This window comes from Falco punctatus (genome assembly GCF_963210335.1).
Source record: "Falco punctatus genome assembly, chromosome: 13".
In the NCBI taxonomy this organism is placed as follows: Eukaryota; Metazoa; Chordata; class Aves; order Falconiformes; family Falconidae; genus Falco; species Falco punctatus.
In genome coordinates, this window is record NC_137593.1 from 17,827,617 (window position 1) to 17,853,554 (window position 25,938).

Sequence of the window (25,938 nt, forward strand, 5' to 3'; positions counted from 1 at the left end):
TTGAGCTGTGGTGTGTTCTTGATTCACTGTTTTGACCTTAACGAAGGGAACGTTTGGTAACAGTGTTGCTTAATCTTCTAACAAAGTAATTATTAGAAGATACGTATCTGTGGATCTTACAGATTATGTAAGTATTAATGTAACTTAAAAAATGGAGAGACTTACAGAAAAATAGGAAGATGTTATTTTAATTAAGCAAAAACAGAGTTATAATCACTCTTTCTAAAAATAAAATTAGACTCTTTATCAAGCCTTAACATCTGCATTTAATATTTTTTTCTGAACAAAAATACAGATGTGATTATGTAGCAAATTACAGTCTTTGACAACGTATAGTATTTACCTTCTCTTACACTTACTTTAATTCTAATTTGGTCATTAATACTTGACTCATTACTGCAACGTGTTACTTGTAGTAAAAGTGCCACAATTGAACTATAAACATGACATTGCCATCTTAAAACTGCTTTGCTATAAACTGTAAAGAATATACAGAGTTACAAAGTCATTGTGTTTTTATCAAAATATACAAACCCCCCCAAACCTAACACAAGCTATCAATATTTTTCTTATGAACTATACAGTTATATAAAATACTTGTAAAATTATCTTTATATTTATAAATATTCTACCTTATTTGCTTTGGTCTATAATTATCATCATACAAGTCCACTTATAAGATATCTTTGTGTACTTTCTTTGAAACATCATTGTACTTTCCCACTTATTCCTCTGTTAACCTTACTTAAATGGAACCAAAGCTGCCATGAAACCAAAATTTCTCAAGGGGTTCATAGCATTCACCAATGATAGAATAAGTAAGTGGACTATATTATTACTTCAATCAATACTGCATTAACATTTCAATTGTATTTTTATTGTACCCAAGCTATAGTTTCTTTTAAAATATTCAAGACGAAGTAAGTAAACAAACTGTGTACCATATATGCCCATAGAATGAAGTTGAGGATCACTGACCTTTGTCCTGACTTAATTTTTTTTAACACTTCACAGAGATGAACAAACATGACTAATTGGAAATGCAGAGACAGTACAACAGAGCCCTATCATATAAATTTCAACTTGTAGACATACCACCTCTTTTGACTTTTTAAAGATCTCTTAATCTCAGTTAAAATTAATCATATTCTCACAAAATAAGTGTAATATTTTGGTGATGTCTTTCAGAAGCCTATTCTCCCGAATCTTAGCTAACTGTGAAGCCATAAGGCTCACCGTAACCCTTCAGCGTGGCAGGATGAGGGAGGCAGAAAGGCCAACACTCCTTCCTCCAGCAACCTGTTCCAGGCACCTCTCTGCTATGGGCCCACTATGCTGGGCACATACACACTACGCTGCGACACAGCTTGCCTGGGTCCAGATGCTGGCATGGTTAGGGGGATCACTCATGAAGGGCCATATGAAGGTTAGATGTATTTAAGGCATGGGAATGACAGGGAACCCCCAAAACCGGCCCTACCCTTGTTTATACATAGGGATTGCCTCAGGGATACATACGGAAGCAAGAATCTGAGTATTTACTTACTCCCCAAAATCAAAGTATTTATGGGGAGTTGCTCTGTCATTTGCTGTCCAGGGATTATTCCAGGATGAGGAGGAAGACTACCTAATAATCTCCTCTTCTTCTTCTAAGAAGAATTGTATTTCTAAAAGACAGGATTTGCAGACCCAGCAGGAAGTGGACATTTATATACAGGATTTCTTTAAGCTAGGATGTTTGCTGAGAAACATTTTTTTTAGACAAATGCACCTGAATAGCTCTACCAGGCCATTGACATTGGGATTTATGCAGTTTGGAAGACTGGCTATTGTGAGTTCCTCTGAATCTTTATTAAATGTCTCAGAGATACCATAAATCTGGAATACTTTCCACACAAGCACTCAGACTTAACGGTTATTATGGTAACTACAAAACTGAATATGGAAAGGAAAGAGGGGTTTAAACTCCTGAATATGTTTTGTAAATGTTGAGTTACAGAAAAGCACACCAGAACTCAACTGTACTTCAGCATACCCAAGTTCATGAAACATTTCCCATCTTCACTTTTGAATACACTAGATTACACTTTGTTTATAAACACATTACTTTTTGTGAAAGAATGCAATATATGGTTTCTGCAGCAAAAATTCCTTCTACAGAGTACACTGCGAACCTACATATTTATTTTGCCTAGAACAATTCTGACTCAAAAACAGCACTATAAAATAGTTCAGTGACTAGTTTCCTGTAATGCTAAGTAGAAGGGTTTGGGTTGGTCATATTTTTTTTTCTTTCTCCCTCTCAGTATGTTAGAAGTCTATTGTGGCAAAAGTATTTTGGGTCTTTCACGTAAAGTTGGTATTATTGCAAATACTAGTTTTCTGTGTTATTTTTCCTTTTTTTTTTTTTTTTTTTTGTTTTGCATATATTGACACATGTTTAGGTGAAGACATTTGATCTCAGTAAATGATACTAATTTCAGCGGAGACATTTCCCCATTCAATGCATCTGTATTTTCTCCAACATATAGTTTTGGATTTTTCTTCTTTTACACAACTGTCACTCACAGTATAACTTCTGGAGTTACATTTTGTATATTTTTTACTTCACTTCCTTCTGAGCCAAGGAAATGTGGATTTTCCAAAAGTTTAGTGCTTTCATTGCAAAACTGTTCTTTTCTGTCTTGTGAACCAGGACTTTTGAATAGATGTTTCTTCTGGTGCATTCCCAGAGCTGCTGCTGTCTTGCAAATTTTGGGGCATTGAAAGCAAGCATATCCTTTTCCATTGTGCTCACGTACATGCCTTTGCTCGTGGTTCCTTTTGGTAGAAAGATACAAGAAGCTCTGAAAGCAGAACTGACAGTGGTAGCGTTTTTCTCCAGTATGAATTCTTTCATGTATTTTGAGCGTTTCATTTAAAGTGAATGCCTTATTACAGTACTGGCAGACAAAGTCTTTAACACCCAGGTGAATACGTTCATGTTTCTGTAGATTTCCAGGAACTGAAAAACATTTACCACAGGTTTTGCAAGTGTAGGGCTTTTCCCCAGTGTGACACCTCATATGCATTTTTAAAGTGGATGGACTTTGAAATTGTTTTTGGCATAATTCACAAATGTAAGGCTTTGAAGTTGCTACATGCCAGTGTACATGTTCTTGAATTTCTGCAGTGGAAGACTGATCTCTTTCACAGAGCTCACAATGAAGACTGGGCATTTCTGCATTCTCTTCTTGACTGATCACTTTTTCCTCAGGGGTATTTCTGAGCGCATATTCTCGACTGCATGTGTTGTGGCTTTCCATAATGGTGTTCTTGCTTCCATGCTTTTTCCTCCATTTGGTCTTTTTCATTTTTCTTAGCTGTTTGGATTTCTTTTTTGGTTTGTAATTATAATAGGGTCTCCAGGGTTTATCACTGGAGTCCTGGTCACTTACATCATCACACATTTCTGTCAGTTCCAGGCATTCTGAACTATAGAGCCTAGATGGGCTTCTTTCTTTTACCTCCATTTCTGATTCCTCAATTAGATTGTCCTGTTTGGACTCATGTTTAGATTTTCGCCCCCTTTTACAAAACAGCTTAGATCCCAATATGTGTCTTTTTACAATAGCCTCATTACCAATTTTTACTGTTATTTGACAAAGAGGTGCAACGTTGCTATCAGTAGATGTTCCAGGTAAGGCAGGCTTTGCAATGTATGTTTCAGTTTTACTCGATTCTTGGACGGTATTTGTTGTTTTGCTAGATGAACCTCCAGATCCTGTGACATGCTGCATATCCTCAGTTGCTTCTGCTCTGTTGTACAGCAGTGTTTTCTTTTTCTCTTTAACAGGTTTTGACTTTGTAATGCACTTTCCATTATTATCTGACCCGTATTTACAATCATCACTTACAGACTGACTAGGTAGATTATTTGAAGATTCTGTCTTATTGTTTTCTACAGAAGTGACTGTTTTACCGTGCATTATTACCGATGAAACTCTGCTACTGTGCATTATAACAGAGGGTGCAGAACTGCTGTAACTGATGACAGAGGTTGAATTTTCATTCACATTCGATAAAGACGCAACTGAGGAATCACACTCCTGAGAACCAGAGTCATTTGCAGCAGCAGAAACTCTTTTTTCAGCTGTAAAAAAGTCTCTTTGCAGGTCAGAATTTAAGATACCTACTCCCCAAGAGGAAGAATTCTGAGTATTTGTGGAAGATGCTGTATCGTTACATGCAGATGTATCCAAGGCTAGAGTTCTGTCATTTGCTATTATATTACGTTGAAAATTCAGTGGTGGTAGCTCAGAGCTAAGAGAACTCTGAATGAAACAGTTAGTAGAAGCAGTTTCATTAACCTGGCTACCTGTTTGAACACTTTCATATGAAGAATTTCGGTAGGACTTATAAGGTAGTCGCCTGCATTTCATAGGTAAAAGTCGATAAAGTTTGTATGGATACATACTTGGTTTTAAGCCTCCATTGGCTGTTTTTTTATTTACTGAGAGACGATGGTCAATTGCATGGAAAGACTTCTGATGATTTTTTAGTATATAGTAAGTCATAAAAGTCTCCAGACAGAAAATGCACTGATACCGTCTTTCTCCAGTGTGCCAGATCTCATGTCTGGTGCGATACTCAGCTAATGCAAATACTTTATTGCAGTAGTGACAAGGATACGTTCTTCTCCATGAATGCACATTTGCATGTCTTCGAAGGCTAGATAATGTTACATAACTACGCTTGCAAACGATGCAAGTGTATAGTATCTGCCCATCAACGACTTTAACCAAATGATCTGTTTCTGGTAAAGTGCAGTTTGCATTAGAATAATCAGTGATGCTGTTTTCAGACAACAGAGGCTCTGCGTTTGTGTATGAACTTCCATTCCTTCCTTCTGTAGCAGTATAGTTATCTGCAAAATTTTGTTCATTTCCATTGTGAACCGATAAGCTACTTGGTCTCACACAGACCTGTTCGTGACTTTCCAGTATATTTAGATTTGCAAATTGTTTGCTGCAGTATTTACATATGAAAGTTTCCTGACGCTCTGAATGGAGCTGGAGATGAGTACTAAGTAACGCCCTGTCACTGAATGATTTTGCACAACAGTTACAGTTGTAAACAGGCGGAACAACAGTTGCCACAGATCCAGAGGCATTAGCAGAACTGTTGTCCTCTTCTCTGGATAAATGCAAGTCTCCTGCTTTATTTTGAGGTTTTGGAAAAGAAGTAATTGCCTGATCAGTAACTGCTTCATGTGGGGCTTCTGTAGTGGTTGCTGTAGAGGCTGGTACTTTTGCTATGGCCAAACCAGTACTCTGGGGCTTAAAGGCTGTTTTAGGAGTATTACCTGCTTGTTTTCCTGGGTGAATGAGTGGTGTGGCTTGGAGATTTTCATAGTGGTCTTCAGCCATCTTGTATGAAGGGCTGCTGTCCTGTTCAAGAAAAGGTGTTCCTTGGAAAGTATCTCCCCCAGAAGAAACAGCATAGGAGTGTTCAGCCAGCGTACTGGCTGGCTCAGCATCTTTGCAAACGTCACTTCTGTCGAGGCTGATGCTGGGAGCTTGTATTGTCTCAGACACCTTTTTAAAGCTTGCCCTCAAATCAAGTGGAGAAAATAAACTGTTTTCAGTTTCAAAAATCGAGAATGCATTTGTAATTCGTGGTCCATTTGTCACAGCGGAGTCTTCATGTCTCTTTTCATGTTTTTCCTCTTTGACAGTCCCTTTTTCATTAATACAGTATGCATACGGGCAGGGGGAACTTGAAAAATTGATATCTGTAAGATCTTCTAGAAATGATATTCCCAGTTTTTTCCCTGCTGCTGCAAGGTCCGTTACAGTCTCCTGCCTCTTAACAACTACTGTGGAACTGTAGATGTAATTCAGTATTTCTGTAAACACTTCAGCTTTGAGATCATCTAACTCCAGTACATGGCCTGAAATACAAATAGTACGACTCCAAAAAATGTTTTTGAAGTAAAGGCTTGAAGCTGCCAGCACATTACTGTGGGCTTTAAATTTGGTATCTTCCACAATTATGGTGACATCACATAAAATACCCCGAATGCGCTGTTCATTTAAAATGGAAAGTACAGTGTCACTGTGGAAGTCGTCTTTGAGATCCTTTGAATGGGACATGACTGTCATCTATAAGAAGAAAAAAGAAAAGGAATGTAAATATATTTAGAAGGCATTTTTCACCCAGTTCAGTAACAGATCAGTTTTATAGTTCTATATTTATTTTATACATATCCTTAATTTATTAACTTTCAAATTTTAAGAATGAGTACAATTTTGTCCTAGTATTTCAATTGAAGTCATCTTAGGTTAAGTTGTGCCAACAATGCTGAAGGTAATCTATGTACGTACATATCAAGGATGCAGGAACACCTGTAGCTCCTCAGCAGGAGGCAGAGGATCTTCTCTGTCCCCACGTGGGTCTGTCACCCACCCTGTGTCTTTCCTTGGGGATCGCAGCCGCCAGCTTTCTGTTGTGCCAGTGGGTGCATCTGCTCAGGTTCACACTGAATGATTCACAGAACCCTTGAGGGAATTCCCCCAGCCTGCGGTTGAGGTATTTGGTAGACAAGATGGGGAAGGCTGAATTGCTGTGGTTCTGTGGATATTGAGGACTCTGTTTTCAGGGGCAGTTTGTCAGACAACGACTTCACAACACAACTGCATTTGATCCCCTTATTAAGCTGATAGCTAAAACAGGATCAGAGATCCCATGCAATAAACTTCCAGTTACAGGATAAGGCATTATAAACAAATGAATGCAAGATAAACACAAATTTGTAAACAATAGCATAGTACATCTAACATGGTTTATGTTAACAGAATGTTACTTTTTAAGTAGTGATTACATTTTATTTAAGAGTTTACACTTTAAAATGACTGAAAATTTGTAACTGAATTTAAAAGTTCAATGCATAAAACGAGTAATATGTTTTTTCTTCAGCTATGGTTTAGATTTAACATGTTTGCAGTTTGTAATACGATAGTGTGTTCTTAATTTCTACCAAATAATAAGACATAATTGCAATAGTAAATAACATTAAATAACTGCCAATTTATAATAATGAGGTTTAATGCTAACAAAAATGTTTAGATTAGACAGGCTGTTACTGTATTAATATATTGGTTTTATTTAATTGCATTAAATGATGTAAAATATGAAAGTGGACTGAAAAAATGGATTAATTCGACAGTATGTACCTGGAGAAAATCTCCAACTTAACCAGGTGAATTTTTTCGTTTTGTTCAAATTCCTATCTGTCCCATATAATGACGTCTGTTTCTTTTTTTTTTCCATCTCTGAGCAGTGTTTTCAACTACTACTGCCCATTTCTGATTTCAAGTCATGAAGAAATAGTTGTCCTACTGGCACTTACCAATCACACCACTGTAAAAAAAAAAACACCTGCATATTTATTAAAGACCTTTTTCTTTCAACTTGTGGAATCAAAATGCTTATTAAAGAAAATTACCAGCTACAGATATTTTGTAAGATAGATTAAAATAGTACCACACTGTAGCACTACAAGTTAGTCATACCTCCTAAACATTCCATCTACTGCTCCAAACAAAAATTAATGTTGAAAATTTTTATAATGACCTTTACCCTCAAATAGTTTACATTAAAAATGCCAATATATTTATTAAGAGGGGTTTGATCCAAATGGTGAAATAAAGGTTTGACCCATATTCAGCAAACAGAAATAGCTGTTTAGAACACAGTGGCTTTCTCACCTGAGCTATTCAGAATCCTTTCTTGAAAACGGGGTCTTTATAACAACCTAAGTAATATGGGACATACACCCTTGCTCTAGCTTATCTAGTTACACTTTGGATGCTTCATCAAAAATCCAGCAGCTACTTCACTGCAAATCAATTTATAAAAATAAAAATTATAACGTTACTGTGAAGATAAACACAAAGTACTATGAAAAAGATCATAAATCTGGTACATTATAGATGAAATTTGGAAATAAAATTTGTACCTTGCAGCATGGCCACTGTTTCTATCAGGAAGGTATTGTCTATGCAAAAGGCCAAAGCCTCTAATACAGTTTAAAGGCTGAGCATTTTCAATGCACAGAATTCAGAAAACACAAAATTGTGATTCACAAAAAATACCTCTGATGCTTATATATGCCACGGATGTCAAGAAATTAATTCATCAGTATAACTGTGACAGAAATATAGGCATGTATTTAATTTTTTATTATCTGGTCACTCACTGCAGCTGTAAATTTGGATGCATTGTTTTGTGCCTTTAAATCTTAAAATCATAGTTTAATCATGTGGTTATTTATTACACTTATTCAGCTTAAAATAAGAGATACTTATTCATTTAGAATGATAACCTGAAATTCACAATAGTAAGGTATGGTTATCTGCTTTGGTTCGGTATCTGAAACCCCATATATAATTGTAGATAGTATTCTTTCATTAGAAGACTTGATATGCTACAAACTGACAAGAACACTTTTCTTCAAGCAAGCAGCCACTAGCCCATAATTGATTCTTTTTTCTCATTGACAATGTCTGAGATTGCATCTGACTTGCTCATGTGATACGGTATTAGAAACCAACTGTTAGACATCAAAAACATTTCACAACAGGAGCTATTGATAGAGTTATTTCCCGAGTATAGGAAATAAATTATGTCAACTCTACCTCCCAGTGAACTGCCCCATAGGAACTTGCCTGTGTTTTTTCTGTTTGGTTTTGTTCTGTTTATTGGAGACAGCTGGTTTTAGTTCACAGGCCCATCATCTGACATACTGTTTGCTAAATGTATCAGACTGCTACTTCTACACTAAGAGGCATTTATAAGCAAGGCCCACAAACCCAAGTGTTTTTAGTAGTAGTCTTTTTATTTAACTAGTTATTTCAAAATTTATCCTCCTAAGAAGAAAAGTGAGTATTTTCAATTTCTACTTGCATGTACGTAGACTGCCAGTTTTTGTAGTCCTGGGTATTTTGGTATGTTAGCAGAACACTAAATTGGTTCCTTGTGTAAAGACAGAGGAAACTATAATTTGCTATTTGGACTTTTTTTTTTTTTTTCCTGTGAGCTAAACCCTCTGCTATATATCTCATTGGAAAATTATACAGAAAAATTCCCGAACAAATTGATTTTCAGAGTTAACACACTTTGCTTCTTTGTCTCAACCTATGCATTCCTCAAATAGTCCATTTACTCATGTGTGTAATCAATTCTCTGCTGCCTTTTATTTTAGCTGTCTTGCTTCTTGCATTTGTGAAAAGCATGTCTTGAATGCTATAAAATCAGAATGCTCTACCTAGCACATACATACATGGCTTATCAGAATGCTCTACCTAGCACATACATACATGGAATATTTTAGGAATATTCTACATTCCATTTGCAGTTTCATTTACTGTCCATTTGCAAAAAGGAAAACCTGCTCTTCCAAGGGAGCTCTACTGAGACCGATACACAGAGATCAAACTTTGATGTATTAATGTATTAGTAGCATTATTAAAAATTTTCAATTAAAAACACTGGAAAGTCCATTTGGAATGTTACTATTTTTCTGTATGATTTTTATTATAGAATTATGGAAGAAATTCTAGTATTATTTATAAATGTTGCCCAAAACATATGTAAATACCATTTGACCTACTGAAGGTCAACAAAACTCTTCAGCCTACTAAACCATCCTTTTTGACACAAATATGTGTATTAATTTGACTATATTGATCTCTATCCATACATAAATAATTTCTTAGGAATATGAGTAGGTAGTATAACTTAATAGTCTTAACAGTCTTTGTTGCCCCCATAGATAAATATAACTTCTGAACAGCAGAATTTCTGATTGGGAGTTACTATTTGCAGATTTCCTGCAAAAACTGTAACAGACTTAACCGGCTACTAAAAGTTGTTAAATCACTTTGAGAAAGAAGATTTAAATATTCATCTGAAACTTAAGTGTGGGTTAATTAAACTATAATGTTACCTTTTCTGACATCAACAGAATAGCGCCTCAACAGTCGCAAGTGAAAAAAAGTAATATTAAAAGTTAATGGAAAGATCAGAGATTGATACATCCTAACACAAGTTTGACTACTTACGCCTCACAGGTGACACTGCTAATGATAAGTATTATAGCAATCAGCTCTACGTGGACACTGCAGAGGGAAGAAGCTACTGTTAATTTTTACGTTAATATTACTTTGAAGTAAGCAAAGAGATCACATTTTTATGTTAATATTACTTTGAAGTAAGCAAAGAGATCACAACAAGTTTTACTGGCCGATGAATACCAAATATAATAAACACAACTTTTTTTTTTTTTTTTTACTACCAGAAAGAACTGTTGCAACCTAGGAATACTGTTTTTAACTTTTGCTAAAATTTTGAAATCCACTGTCAGACAAGTGTTCCCCATTACACATGAGAACAGACTCTTATTCCACTTGGGTTGCCTAAATTTGAAAGACAAGCTAGTGGCATAAACAAAAAAAAACCCCAAACCCACACACATCAGGGACAATTGCTAGTCACCAGGCAAAATAAAAAACAGCTAGATACTTGATAAACTGTAGAACAGCTCTCCCTCTGTTTTCTTATTCCATGCATTTCTACCGCAATTTTAAAGATGCTTATGTTTCCTGGTACTTACCAACATAACACTATGGAAACATGTTTCACTCCATAATTTTCTTAGATTGTTTCATTCTGCTCTGTTAACATACTTTGAAGGCTACCCCTGTTTTGGTTTTGGCCTGTTTCCGTGACTGAGAAGGAACATTCATCTGTATCTAACTCCCCTGAAGGACACTGATCTGTTCTAGAGCAGAAACAGAGCTAGGCGTCGCGAACACACAAAACAAAACCCAAACAAAACCAAGAACACGCATACTTTGCTGCCTCCAGCTCTACTATCCTGATCCTTGGCCTCCTGGAAGCCTACTGCCTGATCATCACCTTTATGATGGTGGCTCAGTTTTTCACGGAATCACTTCACCAGTCCCACCTGTGCAGTATGGCCACGCGCAGCTGCCTCGACCAGGGTCCCCCTTCAGTCTCCTTGCAACCTCAGGCACACAGGGAAGTTTTAATGATGTCTAATGATGTTTAGTAGCTTGCAGTAGCGTGTAGGTTAGTGTTCCAGTCTACATAACCACACATTATTTCTACAAGCACATTTGTATTTTTTTCTCTTTTAGACTCCTGGTGCTTGTGTCCTTCCCTGTTAACGCAGATTTCTTATAGCCTTCATAGGTGTTTAAGACTTCAAATACTTTCAGCCTCACACCATTTCCTCTAACTTTTCATCTGGACAGCTGGAGGGGGCCGGGATTTGGTGCGAGGACGGGACATTTGCATTAGCAGGTCTCTGAGGGTGGCGGACGAAGCTGCCTGTCAGCCTTGTAATACTCCCCCCCCCCCACGTTAGCATCCCTAACTCGTCCTCTCCCTTCCTACCTTACGCCTCCTACGATCCTTTCCCATCGCATGGAAAACAACTTTAAAACCATAGCAGCGCTCAGAGTAGGCTTATGCTTTTTATTAAGCTGTGTTTCTCGTCTGGAAAACCAGAGCGAGTCCGGTCTCTGTCACAGGGCACTCTAGCTGGTCTGGCCCTAAAAATAATTCTAATCCCCCCCCACAAACAAACCAACCAACCAACCCACCCACCCAAATGCCCATTCCTCGCTGGATGTCCGATTCTGATACCCCAAATTTCAGCCTTTGGCCTCCACCCGCTGTGGGAGCGCCGGCTGTGGGTACTGCTGCCGGGCCGCAGGAGCGGGCGAGGCGCGGGAGGGCAGCGGGAACGGGAGGGCAGCGGCAGCGGGAAGGCAGCCGCCGGGCCGCGGGAGCGGGAGGGCCGCGGGAGCGGGAGGGCGCCAGCGTCCTTCGCCCACACGGGGGGGCTGGACGCGCGCGCTGGCAGCCCCGTCCCCTCCCCGCAGCCCCGGGCGGCACGCAGCTGTTGCGGCTGCAGGCAAGGCGGGCGGCGGCTGCCGCAGAGCCGCAACGCGAGCGCCCCGTAATCCCGCATAAAATCTAAGCTCCCGATGCGGCACGTTAGCGGCAGCACGCCCGTCTGTCTGAGCACGGGGCTGCGCCAGACATCAAAGGCATGGCACCCCGTCAGCTGCCGATAACCCCTCGAAGACGCTTCCTGTTTATGGGTGAAACCCGTGCGCTGGGCGAGAGCCAGCCTGCAGCCGAGGCAGCCATGCCCGCCACCCTGCAAAATGACTTCTCCTCGGCAGTAACACAAACGCTTACGCAACGTTACGCTCGCACGTAGAACAACTCACTGGTCTTGAGCTACCTGGCGGTTTAAACCATGCCTGTGGCGTTCTCGCTAGCAGGGAGGCGGCCGGCGGCAGCAGCTCAGCGGGACGGCGCGCTGGGGACGCGGGCGGACGTGACAGGTGCCATCTTCCCGGCGGCGCGCGGCCCGCGGCACCCGGCAGCCCCGCGGCAGCGCGCGGCCCGCTGACGGCGGGCGGACGGCGCGGCCGCCATTTTGCCTCGGTAATCCCTCGCAGCCGGATTTGCCCGTGGCTTGTCAGGGGCAGGCCGGTTCCGGCGCCCCGGCTTCCCTACTTCGTTTACGAAGCGCTACGTTATTCTCCGTGTGTTTATTTTACAGCAAATGCTTTGCGCTTAATTAACCCAGCCAGCTGGGATATTTAGCGTATCGGCCAAGCTGTTTACATGCAAGGACTGTAAATTTAGGAAGATGAGGAAATCCCGCGTTCCCCTATATCCAGCCCCTTGCTCCATGGCCATCGATGCCGTTTTGGCCAAACCATTTAGAATTCCTCTTAAACCTAACAAAGGATTCTGACTGCCTTACTCTCTCCTTCAAAGCCCTTCTTGCCAGAAGAAAGGGAAAGCATTTAGAAGTAGCTCTGCATAACTTCTGCAACTTCCCGATAAAAGGGAGAGATTATACTTCCTTGGGGAGGGGGGGGAGAAAAGTCCAAAATAAATTTGGTTGCTGAAGTATACCCACATTTACCTTACTTTCCTTATCTAATTAGATTAGTTATTTTTTTTTAAGCATATATAGAAACACAATCGTGAGGATATTTATTTTAAGCACTAGTCTTAGTCTCGAATTTTGATTTCTTCAGATTATTCACTGCCTCAGGAAACAAGTGCAGCAATACCATTAGTGCTTATGAAGCACTAACAAATGCTTACCTAGATAAAGAAGGAAGTAGCTCGATTTCATGTAGCCAGACGCTCCAATATATTTGGTAGTCTTCCTATATATTCTCTCCCTCCCTCCCTCTGCCTCTTACTAAGTAGTCAGCAAAACCTGTTTTCCCAGTACTTGGAATCATGAAGCTTAGAGAAAACCTGATCTTTGAGACAGGTAGAAAACATTGTTAGAAAAATGAACAGTTTGCTTTTCTCATAAAGCTTGCTTGAAAATAATAATTTTGCCCGAGGCTAACCTGTGTTTATGTTTAACAAGCTATTGTGTATAACATTTTACTGGGCCGTTAACTATGTTTTCAAATCTTAAGCCTATACATTAGAACCACTGAGTAGGAGGGACTGATTCATTTTAGACAAAAATAAAAAAATCCAGAAATGAACTATTTCATCATGGTCACCCCTGTATGGGCCTGGAAGTTAGAAGTTTGCTGGAGCCCCTTCATGATAAATAATGCTTATCCTCTGAGGGAACGGTTTGATTTCAATATAAGATAGGCAACCTGTTATAAGGAGGGCAGGTCTTTTTTTCCATCATTCTGTCTTGGAACTATCGTATGCTTTCTTGGTCGTTTAAAAGATACGGGAAGAAATCTGTTCTTGTCAGGTAATTGTCATAATTTCAGTGGCTGATCTTATATATCCCTCTTCTTTCACCATTTTACACAATCCGTATAAAAAGATCATCTTGGAAATACTGAACAGCTCAGTGGAGAGCTTAATTACTGCTTCTATATCACTGGAATTATAAATTAAGTTCACATACTGAAGCAATTACTATCTTTTTAGCTTAGGGCTCCCTGCTACCAAAACATGGTTTCTTTCATCTCCTGGCAAACTGAGCTGTTCTTATCAGTAGCTGTTTACCAACAGCTATGGGAGATGGAACAAACAGTTGAAGAACACAGCAGTATTGATTGCAAAAGCAAAGCGCATGCCGAAGTTTTCACAACCTTCTTTTTTATCCCAACCTACATAACTGAGAAGCAAAGTTTCATACTCGCATGTAGGTTACTTTTAATCTTGGACTTTGTCTATTGCTGATTTACTTTTGTTTCTTTATTACTATTTTAGGTGCATATATACTTATTAATATGTATTAATGAAGATGTCTGACACAGGTGCCATAGGAAATATTTGTGACAAATGTGTTGTCAGTAACAATACAGTAGTAGGAATTAAATTAAACCTGTTGTAATCCTTTAAAAGAAAGAAACGTGCTACTGAACAATAAATAAAGCATATTTTTAGATAATGTGAAACAAATTTAAAGAACAGTAGGTTATGAATTCCCCCTAAATCTTAATTAAAACTGATTATTTTAAATTGTTTTGAAAATCAGAGGCATAACCATCATTTGTATAGAGGATACCCCCAATTTAGAGACATTTATTTATTTGTACTTGGCCATTTGAGGCTCTGGCAGTCTACTACATTGTCTATAGATATTACAATTTGGAGAAAATGGACTCTTTCTTTCTTCCTCTTTTTTTTTCTTTAATTGATAGGGTGTTTTCTTAAAGCAACTTCAGCTCATCCACTGAAAAAAGAATCACCTTCTCTGTGACTAGTACTGTAATTGAAGGTACTAATTTCCATATATACATATATATATATACACACACAGAGTCCCATCAGCTCCTTGTGTATTAAAAATATTCTTCAGAGTAAGAAATTCTTCATAAGGCCACCTTGGCTGCACCCAAGATTGTACATTCTTATTATAATGTTCTGTGTAAAACTGACTGCATGCAAAGAAAATGGAGGAGCTGGTGCTGCAGTCCCACCTATGTGAACAGACTACGCTGATATTTGTGGGCAGTCAGACAAGTGTTATCTGCATCTGCAGTCCTGATTTCAGGGTATAAGCCACAATACAAATTACATACATTAAAAACGGCAATCTTCTGTGTAGCTAGTGTATGTGTATCAATTCCCATTAAATATATAAATGATTGCATGTAACATCACACAAATATTATGTAATTTTTAAATAGAAGTCCAAGTAGTTTATATTTCTTACATGGTAAAATTGCAAATATAGATAAATTTGTCAGCAAACTTTTACTTTTTTAAAATGTATAAAACAGTTCCGAGGTTACTGAAATGGTAGTGTTTAGTTGCTTTGCTGAAGTCTGATAATCTCACTTCTGCAACTCATGGCATGTGGTTTTCTTTCCTTAAGGGTATTTCAAACTGCCTAGGGAAAAAAAAATGTTCCAATGTTCCTCTCTAGTCAAGCAGTTTCAGTTTTTAAACAACAGCAGGAAACAACATATATAGCATTACCAGCTCTTGCAAATTCCTCATGAGTGACAGCATTTTGGCCAGGGCTTGACTGGTTTCCTTCTCAGTGCCTAGAGCCTGCCAGCCTATCCATGACAAAAACACTTGGATGGCCTTTCTTCTTCATTGCTCTCACTGCTGAGGTCAAAGCAGACAGTGATGCTGCTGAGGTGGAAAACACAGCTCCTCTTCACCCCTAAGGCAGACCAGCACTGCACTCAGAAGTGGGTACAAGAAGGACCCAGAAGCCCAAAGAGGCTTCACTCTCTTCTCTCTTACGTGAGCAAGGGAAAGAATTCCTTTGTGCAACCTGCCTTGAACATCAAATGGAGGGAGAGGAAGGGAGGAGCACAGTTATGGAGACCTGCAGCAGCTGCCTGCACCTGCAAGTCTGGCTGAGAGGAGAGGAGCCTGGCAGAACTCAAATCTGGCTCTCAAACTGTGCGAGTGGTGCATGTGCACCAAAGAAACTCTTTCTGTAAGATACTGCCTTCCTCCAGTTTAGGCGTGGCCTAGTCTGAGTTCCATTAACACTAACAGAACATATACAACCAATTTTTAAAGGTATAACTATACCTTTGTCTCTCCACCAGTCTAAAAAAGAAAATGAAGCAACAACAATAACTTGACATAAATCCAAATTCTTCTTTCGCACAAAATGTAAACGCCTATTGTACTGCTACAAAGAATCAGCTGACTTTACATCTTGCTACCTCTGAACAACTCAGTATTATTTTCCATTTAAGTCTTTCATTTTTTTAATGTGCTGCTGACAAGCCACTTTCTAGCCTCCTACACTTCTGGGACATAGCACAGTCCTTAGCTAGCACAGATCAATTGCAATCATGAAGCTGTGTTTACAGACAGAGTGACAACAACAGACATTTTTTCTGTTGTTGACTTGTCAAATGTAGTAATTTATATATTTGAGAAGTAGCAAGTTAAACAATTTTTGTTCATTTTGGACAATTACTGTGTGGTAGTCTGTTGCCCATTTAGTTATGAAAAAGACAAAATAAAAGGAGTCAAAGTCAGCCTTTCATTTTCCAGTTTTCAGAGGAAACATCCTTTAAATATCTGAACCAACATGCACACGAGGAGCAGCCAAGCTGCGTGCTCAGGGGCCACTGTTATTCTCACTCAGGCATGCTGGGGGCCAGGTCAATGCAGCCATTCTTGTCCTTTACTACAGCTGATGTAGCAAATCAAAAAAAAGTTAGAGGTAAACCCCTTCGCCTGGAAACACCTGACGTAGTTGGTCTGCTCTATGGCTGGGCATAGCCATTTTGAAAGCTAAAATTGGTCTTCAAGCTGTTAGCTGGCCACCACTGATCTCCAATATTCCTTAAAATATTGCAATATATATTTATGGTTTTGCTGTTATATTGGTCAACTTTAGCATGTCAAAACCAATGCACAAGTGATAGCTGTTACTGTGAACCATCACTTTAGTGTGGCCATTTATTACAATAACTTATTAGACACTCAGTAACTTTGGCTGTATGCTCTTAAATATTCTTATGCTTTATTTTGTGCTGATGTAAGTGTCCCAGCCCAAGCCCTACTCCTCCTCTTCCATCCTGCTGCACATTTCCAACTTAAAAGCTACAGCAGGGCCTCTGCTTATGCAATGGAGGAGGAGGAGGGCTCTGGCAGAAGCAGGTATCAGGTGGCAGTAAGAAGAAAATCTTGATGGCTCCAGCTCTGGTTTGTGCTGCATGCTCTGCCACCAATGTGAATTGCCCCAGGCACAAATCCTAGCCTGACAGTGAGTTCAGCTTAGATGGGGAGCAAAAAATAATAATGAAATAATAATAACAGTAATAATAATGGTTGACTTGCATCTCCCCAATTTCTCAAACCCTTATCTCCTCAAAAGTCTTAATAGTATTGTAGCAGATGATGGTATACAGCAGCATTGTTTATGGTTCAGGATCATGAAAAGATTCATGTGATAGTGTTCAAACTATCTGGAATTAATACTAGATTCTGGTACACTTGACTTTTGAGAGTTATGGAAATGTTTAACATTGGCAAGATAATCATTACTTGCTAAACCTCATTATTAATGTATGAAGCCTTCTCTCTTATTGCACACTCCAAAAAAGTCAATGGGAATCTTTTCATTGATTTCAAGGGATTTTTAATTAGGCTACTGGTCACATAAACAACTTCTCAGATTACGCCAACTAAATTAAAGATCAGAAATTGCAGATTTCCATTTCTCCTGTTTTTTAATGACCAGCATTTTAGACTTATTCTTAAAGACATATCATCTTGGTACAACAGTTAACCTGAAGGGTTGTATACACTTTTCATTTGATGTAGAAAGGAATACTTTAAGAAGAAAGACCAAAAATATCCTGTATGTAAACTTGCTGAAGACAGTAAACAGATTTGTAAAAACTGATCTTATATACTTGAGCTTCTTTTAAATACAAATTATAAGCCAAAATAGTACTATACAGATATTTACACAGGAAGCGTGAGTAGTGCCTAAATGCTACATCCACATCATATTCTCAAAGTCATGAACATTTTGACTACTTCTACAGCTCCCACGCACACACCCCTTTTCCTGTTGTTGACTGTTAGAAGATGACACTTGGTCGTACCTCCTTGCCTGGATACACTGGATAGAATGAGAGTGCTACAAGCAACACCAGTTTCATTTTTATTTAGTGGCTTTAGTTTGTCGCTGTGTAAAACAGCATAATCATACTTGCTTCTGAATACTAGTACAAGATTCAAATTTAGAACACCTGAGCATTTCCAAAAGACACCGTAAACATTCCACCCATATTTTGCTGTCTTAAGGCAGTGCTATTAAGTATTCAGAATCCTGGAAAAAGGTTTCAATATTGCAGACCAAGCCTACCATGCCAATTTTGTCCAGTTACTGCAAGTGCAATTTAAAGCACAGTAAAAAAAAAGAAAAAAACCCAAACCACAAGAGATATTTCCATTGAAAACATGAGGTTCTTAGGTTAAAACCTTGGAGTATTAAGAATCCACATTGGGCTATGCCCAGAAATCTTTTTATATGGTGATTTTTAAGATGCATGCATTATTGTGAGCACATGATATGTAAATGCATTGGGCGGCTTAATAAGCATTCACTGACACACATCTGCAGCTTTGCTAATGTACCTTTTATTCGTATGTGGTTACCAAGGAAACAGGTTATGGCCCAGTATTCTACCTAAAATACACTGAGTAAACGTTCTATGACAATTTACTTGAAATAGGGACAACTTAGGTTTTGTAGTGCATTGCTTCTTAAGTCCAGGTAACCTGAATTTAATTTTAACATTCCGCTGAATACTTTAATCTACCAATGGCATCTTATTGTCTCTGAAAATCTACGTCACACGTCTTTTTCTATGTCACACAACATAGTGTGTTAAAAGTAAACTTAAGTACAGAAAACATTTTGAGATATTCTAGGAATTGAAGAGGGATTTTTAGTTTCAGTTTTGTTTTGTTTTTTACATTTGATTCCTTATCTTACATTCTGCCTGGTAGCCTTAATTACTTATTTCAACTTAGAGATACCACAGCATTAGTGACTGTGATGCAACAAACTGTTTCCTACAGAAATTTGTGCGAATAGTGCCACTGAAATCAATGCAAGTACTCCCTTTTTATAATGCAAATTATACGCTATGATACAACCACGTTCAAAATTAATTGATCAGGTTTTCACTGATTCTTTCCTTCAATAACATACATATCTCAAATCTAAAGCACAGATACCAGACATATTTATTTTAGCCATGATGATTATTGCACATTCACAGTAAGAAAAAAGGAAATTGCTAATATTTGAAAAAAGCAATGCAAAACGTGAAACTTTTATTTGGAAATATCCTGATTATTTATCACAGTACTGTACTTGAATTTACAGACTGCTTTTTTGCCGTTCGCAATGCAAGAGGTTTTTTGCTACCCCTGATTACAATCATAGATAAAGGCAGAGATTGGATGAACTATGCTTAATCAAAACAACAATGTTAGAAATGGGCATTGGCACTAAGGGAGTTCCTTTACCTTTACTGTATGGCACAGATTTGTAACGAACACTAGTGACTGGGATCCAGAGTTACCATTCTGGCAAGCTCAGGGGGGTTTGCTTGCCTGCCAATATGTACGGTTTGTACAGATCACTGAAGGCTATAACAACCTGTTTCAAAGACCTATTCTGCCTGATTTTGTTTGTCCAACCTCTATGGCAATAAAAACCCAGTGGGAGCTGGAAAAATCCAACAATATTGATATGAGAATAGAGCAATGCAGCACCATAACAAGAACAACTCTTAAATTACTATTAAAAAGGTAGAACTAAAAAAAAGGTTTACTGAAAAGTAGAGCAGTGGCTTTAAAGTGTTAAATATTTTAGCACTGTTTCTATGTGAGTTTTAAAGAGATTTCAGCTTGCTATAATCAGCCCATAAACTTACCCACCTAAAATCAGGTTGTCCTTCTGTTAGAGCCTTTTAAAAGTGGTATCGACAGGTATTTTCGGCAAAACCATCTCAGTAATTTTGTGAACTCTGTGGCTACTGTGTATCAGCCTGCAAAGGGGAAAATCCAAATTTAATGACTAAATTATTAGACAAGTACTGATTTCCATACACATCGTATAATTCATCAGATTTTTTCCCAGACTGCTATAGGACTCCAAATCTACATCTGGGAGGCTTACAACACACCAGCAATAAACCAGTATGATTAACCGAACTGTTGAATACTGCTTCTGCCTGCATTGTTTTATTATGGTTTAGCCTGTGTAGTGCAAACTGGACATGATATTTCATAATACATCCTAGACAGAAATGTAAGGATGTTTTCAGGTTTAAAATAATTTTTCATTGGGGTCACTGGAAAAATTAAACTAAAAACAACCCTTGGCTCTACTTCCCTTCCCTCATCTCAACTATATCCAAATTATTCCTCAAATATTTACCTAATAAGACATCAGATAGCAAAACCTTCACAGCTTCTTCAGTCTCGTCCTGAGTTCCACAAGGTAAACTCAGTGGAAAACAAGTGTATTTTAAGATTAGCTTCACAGTTTGCCAGTTTAGAAAACAAATATGGTACAGGGAGAAACAATCATCATTACTAGTCAGCTCCCTTGACTCCACCTAAACTGCTGAAACCAATTACAAGTTATCCTTTATCTTAAAAGCCTCCATGTGTTTTTGTAGTCTTTCAAAAGGCCTTTTCTTTTTCCTTTTTTCATTTTGCCACTTTTCTTTTGGTTTCTTTTGTCACAAATATTATCACAGTATCAGTGATAGTGACTCTTGTTCTCTGGAATACATTTCCTGTATCTCTCTGCTTAAATGATATTCATCGTTGTCAAACATCCTGATTTTATGTTATTATGTATCAAACATCCTAATAAGGTTATCACGTAATAGTGTAAAAAATATTCAGAATAGGCCTTTGTTTTAAAGATACTAAATAAAATTAAATTGTTCCATAGACCAACTGCAAAATCTTATGGATAAAGCCTTATGACTCAGCTGATTGGCATTTATATAGCAGCAATTAAGAATACATATATCCATCTTCCATTTGCAAATACACTATATACTTTTATAAATAACAGTATAAAGGATCCATTTCTTTGGCTTTAAAAGGTAATAAAGCGAGCTATTTTTTTTTTTGTTTTAACTGAGTATTTTTTTAGTATATCTTGATTTGCATAAGTATTCTATAGCTCACATCTGTGCATAAAAAAGGCCAAAATGAAATAAAATTGGTGTTACTTAAAATACCAATAAAGTTGTATTCACAAATGATTGTGAAATACTATGGTGAATGGGAAGCTTAAACATCACATTTAAAGGAATCCGGTGGTAAAAAGATCGTATCAAAGCTAAAGGATTCCCACATTTGTTAATACTAGAATTCAAATGTAATATTATACATAACAAAGCCCTTTTAAAACATAATAAAGCAATTCAAGTGAGAAAGTACAATAGGCACTAGATGCCCCAAAAGGGTTAATTAGTACCTGTTCTCTACTACCAGAGTCTGTCTAATGGTCTGACAAATGTTATCTGAACACAGGTAGTTTCACACTGAGAGAGCTGCAGTTTCAAATCAAAATGAAATTTAGAGGCAGAAGAAACCATATTCAGAAAGGTCATGGAAAAGTAGGATACTGTCTGAATGAATGATTTTTAGTTTGATTTCACTCTTACTGATGCTTTGTATGGATCTTCTGTTAGGTAAAAATGGAATTTGCATGTATGAAAGAACACATTTCTGTTATAAAAGGGAGGACTCGGTATCAAAAATCAGACTTCTGTTATAAAACTGATTAAAAAAAACCACAAACCCCCAAGGTCCCCTAACAATAACATTTGCAGGCTGTGCTGGAGGTGTGAAAAACTGCACCTGCTCCTGTGTGCCCCCATTAGCCCCCTTAGCCAAGGGGAATAAAACGGATGAAGTTTACACGAGATTTCTTGTGGTACCTCTGGCTATGACATTCTGACACTCCGCATTAGCTACATAGAACTACCATTAAAACACATTAAAACCCACGTATCATAGTAAAACTGGAAACAGTTTGCTAATTACTTGACTCCTCCTTAATAAATAAATCAGTTTCTTTAGCTAGAAGAAATTACTGTTCACAGGCTGCCAGTCAGTTTTTCCAGACTCATGAAAGCACTTGAGTTCAGTCATATTAATTACAAGAGGACTTGCACCCCCTAACAAAAGAGAAAATTTGCAAATGGATTTAAAACAACCATAGCAAAGCATGCTCATGTAACGCAGCTCCACTTTTTTTTTAATGCCTTGAGTGGGTACATTTGAACACAAAGGCGTAATAAAAACAGTTTATCGCTAAGTGCCCCATTTTTTCTAAAGATAAATATCAGCAGCAATAAATAGATTGCTTCTACATAGTGTTTGCTCAGCAACTTCCTTTAAAAATAACCACAGAAGAAATAAACAAAGAAATGCAATTTCGATAGCTGCATGTAATGGCGCACTCCATATTAACATTTCAGACAGGAAAATAATCAGAAGCAAGCTACTGGAGATAAATCAAATTAGAAAAAAATGCAAACTTTAATATGTCACTTGAGAGATGCTGTTTATTACGTTTTCAGTTCTGCTTCTTTAGGTGGAACAGGGGAATACTGCACTGCATCAAATTAATCTCATAATTATGAATCAAATGGTTGTATTATCATTATTAAGCATAGGCCTATCAAGACAGATGACACGTCATATTCCTGAACAGTTATACTCTGTTTATTTGGAATGCACTGAACTGACATATTTAGAAATAAACGAGAATTAGTTTGATGTTACTGACACTGTCAAGGCTATTATTGATAATTGGCTGTGCTTCTAAATACCTCCTCTGCATTAATTTTCAGTGCTGGATCCTCATCCACACGAAATATACTTAGTCATTTTAAATTCAAGGACATGAAAGGAAAATGGCTACCCTGCTGCAAAAGTCTCATTGCAGTAGTGAGAATTTCTCGAGTCGTGTACAAAGGAGTTTCAGAAGGAGATACACTACGTTATAAGCTCAGTGGAGACATTTAGTAATATCTGATTCTGTGTAAGCAGTTACTTGTGGTACACGTAAGATTTGACTTTATTGATGCTGTTAAAAATGTTAGCTAAAGAGAGAAATAAGGAATTAGAGTACTTAAATTTTATAGAATCTGTAAGGTTTGCAAATTACCGCAGACCACAAGTGAGCTGCTTTTGTAAAGGCTTGTTTAAGATCTGACAGAAGTTCTTTTCCAGTGTGCTTAAACACAGTTCCTTACCTGACCTTCAGCATGGGTCCGCTATTTAAAGAAAGGTTTATTAGCATTACTGTGGCTGAATTCAGCAAAGGTGAAAGAAGGTTTAAAAATACTTCTGATTCTCTGCATTTCTCAGCTGCTAAATATTTGAGTGATACTTTTATGCTGTGATAATGTAACTACCACTTTATATACACACAGTACAAACCTTGACCTAGTGCAAGACTAGGCTAAATTAAAAAAAGAACCTGGGGTACGTTTCTGGAAACAACCAGTGCTAAACAGGGATAAAACAGTTTTTTGTTGTGTACAGCTTTGTAAACATGGCATCCTTTAAGAAATGATAGCCGCATGGAAACATAAAATGAGATTAGACTCTAGTTTAGAACTGAAAGGAAACAACTGCAAAATTTCCATTTGCACTGTGATATTGCTATTAAAGAGAATAACATCTTTCTACATCTCTACCAGTGCACCTTTTAAAAGGATTTGGTTGCCAAGGAAACTGGTTCTGGCCCAGTATTAATCTGAAACAAATATATTACAAAAGTTGGTGTAAGTAATACAATACTCATAATTCTTTTTATTCTTAATACTCAAATTCAGGGTTTTGTACCTAATGCTGTTAAGTTTTTATTTCATAACCTTTTTTGTGTGAAGTAAAACACACTCCAGTGAAATGATACTCAATTTAAGCTGGTAGGGCCATCTATAGCAATCTCTCTCTTTAAAGTCCTTCTACCTCAAAATAAAAAGAAATACTGCAGGTTTATGTTTGTAGCTAATACTGAAAATACAAGCCTTAAAGCATATTAATCTTTATTTAAGATTTCGCACAAAACGCAAACGCGCTTACTACAGAATTTAAGTATTTTTCATTTTTCTTATCTACCTCAATTTTTATTTTTGCATTTTAACTGCAAGCTTAGTAATGCTTGTAGTCAGCTTTAAAATGTAATTGAATCAATAGGGTTTTCAAAAATTCTTTTGTTGCATAAGCGTTGCCACGCCCTTAGTACATATGATTATTTTAACAGACATGATTGCTCTACTTTCACATCAGATTTTTAAAAAACAGATAAGAAAAATTGTCTTGCCAATATGTGAAACCGACAACTTAATATTAGGTTGTTTCCATTAACAGTTGAATACATTTTTTAAACTGAATGCTACATTCCAAAGCCCATTTCATGTTCTTGCAACACTGACCAAGAAATCAGTAAAACATGCAAATCTCAACCTACCTGCATGTACCACTTAGAGCAGTGTTAGCATGGCAATGCACCCAGCCATTTTTATGTAAAGCGATGGAGATAAGTTCTATTCTTGGTCTTCTTGATAATTTTTTAGAAGCAGTTGTCAAAAATCAGATGGGAAGCAGCTTGAATAGACCGTGATCAGGAGAACCGAGTTTATCAATAGGGAAAGCAGGAGTGGGGAAAAAAAACAACGTCCTCATCCAAGGTTTTCCGAAACTGCAACACAAGGTAGTTGTTTTTTTTTTCTCCTCCTCAGAGGGTTCAAAGCTTGAAGCTGACCACTGCAAAGGCCACTTGTCACATTTACTGAAAATCAGCCTATTGATATCACAGCTGAAAATATAAACTCGACAACCAAAGCCCATTGCACAACGTGGACTGCGTAAGAGTTAAAAATAGATTCGACGTGCCTCCTACCTGCATAATAAATATGTAAGTTTCAAGTGCTTTAATTCGATATTCACATTAATTAACAATACAATATACATTATTTAAACTACAGTAAACGCAAGAAGAAAAAGGGTGACACCATCTGGAAGCACAGTTTGCTTCCCCCCCCCCCCCCCCCCCCCCTTTCCAAGGGCTAATAATGTAGTTTGAATGTGATGACAAGCTAACAGCTCACCACATTGCAAATGAAAAAAGAATTCTTAAGGTGATGCTCAAATATCTAAGCCTGTAATGAAGCACAAACCAGTCTTCACTACTGCATGACATGGCACACAGACCATTTACATACTCACATTTGAGATACTAGGCACAGTATAATGAATTCAATACACAGCATGCACACAGCACAAGCAACGTTAATCCTGCCTGCCATTTTAAGCTTGCAGGAGTAAGATACATACTGCAGCACAGCTCTGGTAAGGGAGGAGGCAAGGGACAGCTCACCTTAAATGCAGTATCTGATTAATGTTGTAAGTGACATTGCGTATCAGCTACAGAGTCTTGGTTCAACTGGGTGGGAGGGAACAAAGAAAATTGTCATCAACTGGTGATGCAAGATGAGCTCCCGTCACTAACACTGTTAGCAAACTCCAAATTCTACAATGATACAGTAGTAGCATTTCAAACTCTTATCAAAATCTGCCTGTGCAATGGCTGAGTCCGCCTGCCGAGGAAACAAAACAATCTTCTTGCTTATTGGAGAAACGCTGGGTTAACTACAGTAACATCCTCTTGATGCAGAAAGATTTCACGTCGCACGTATTAAATCCTGGATGCATTTGCTGTGCTTCCCTAATTTTTAAGTCTCAGAATCAAAAAACAAAATAAAAAGAAAATGATATCAAAAATAGCATAACTAAAGGTCTAATGTTCATACAAAGAAAACATTTCTTTTTCTTTCCTTTCTGGTTTCTCTCTTTTACAGTCCATCA

General features: G+C 37.8%; 1 protein-coding gene across 12 annotated transcripts; it reads right to left on the reverse strand.

Moving 5' to 3' along the window:
- Positions 1-2,378: 2,378 nt before the first annotated feature.
- Positions 2,379-25,938, reverse strand: ZBTB38 (zinc finger and BTB domain containing 38). Of its 12 annotated transcripts, none has more exons than XM_080409620.1 (4): positions 24,542-24,772; positions 19,969-20,078; positions 10,104-10,160; positions 2,379-6,143 (listed from the first exon to the last, which is right to left on the reverse strand). In XM_080409620.1, the coding sequence occupies exon 4, from the start codon at positions 6,141-6,143 to the stop codon at positions 2,565-2,567; it is 3,579 nt and encodes a 1,192-aa protein (XP_080265746.1). In that variant the 5' UTR covers positions 10,104-10,160; positions 19,969-20,078; positions 24,542-24,772; the 3' UTR covers positions 2,379-2,564. The 12 variants fall into 12 exon arrangements, with proteins under 12 accessions (XP_080265746.1, XP_080265747.1, XP_080265745.1 ...); XM_080409621.1 differs by lacking the exons at positions 19,969-20,078; positions 24,542-24,772 and adding exons at positions 6,366-6,612; positions 12,320-14,688; XM_080409619.1 differs by lacking the exons at positions 10,104-10,160; positions 24,542-24,772 and adding an exon at positions 25,451-25,938.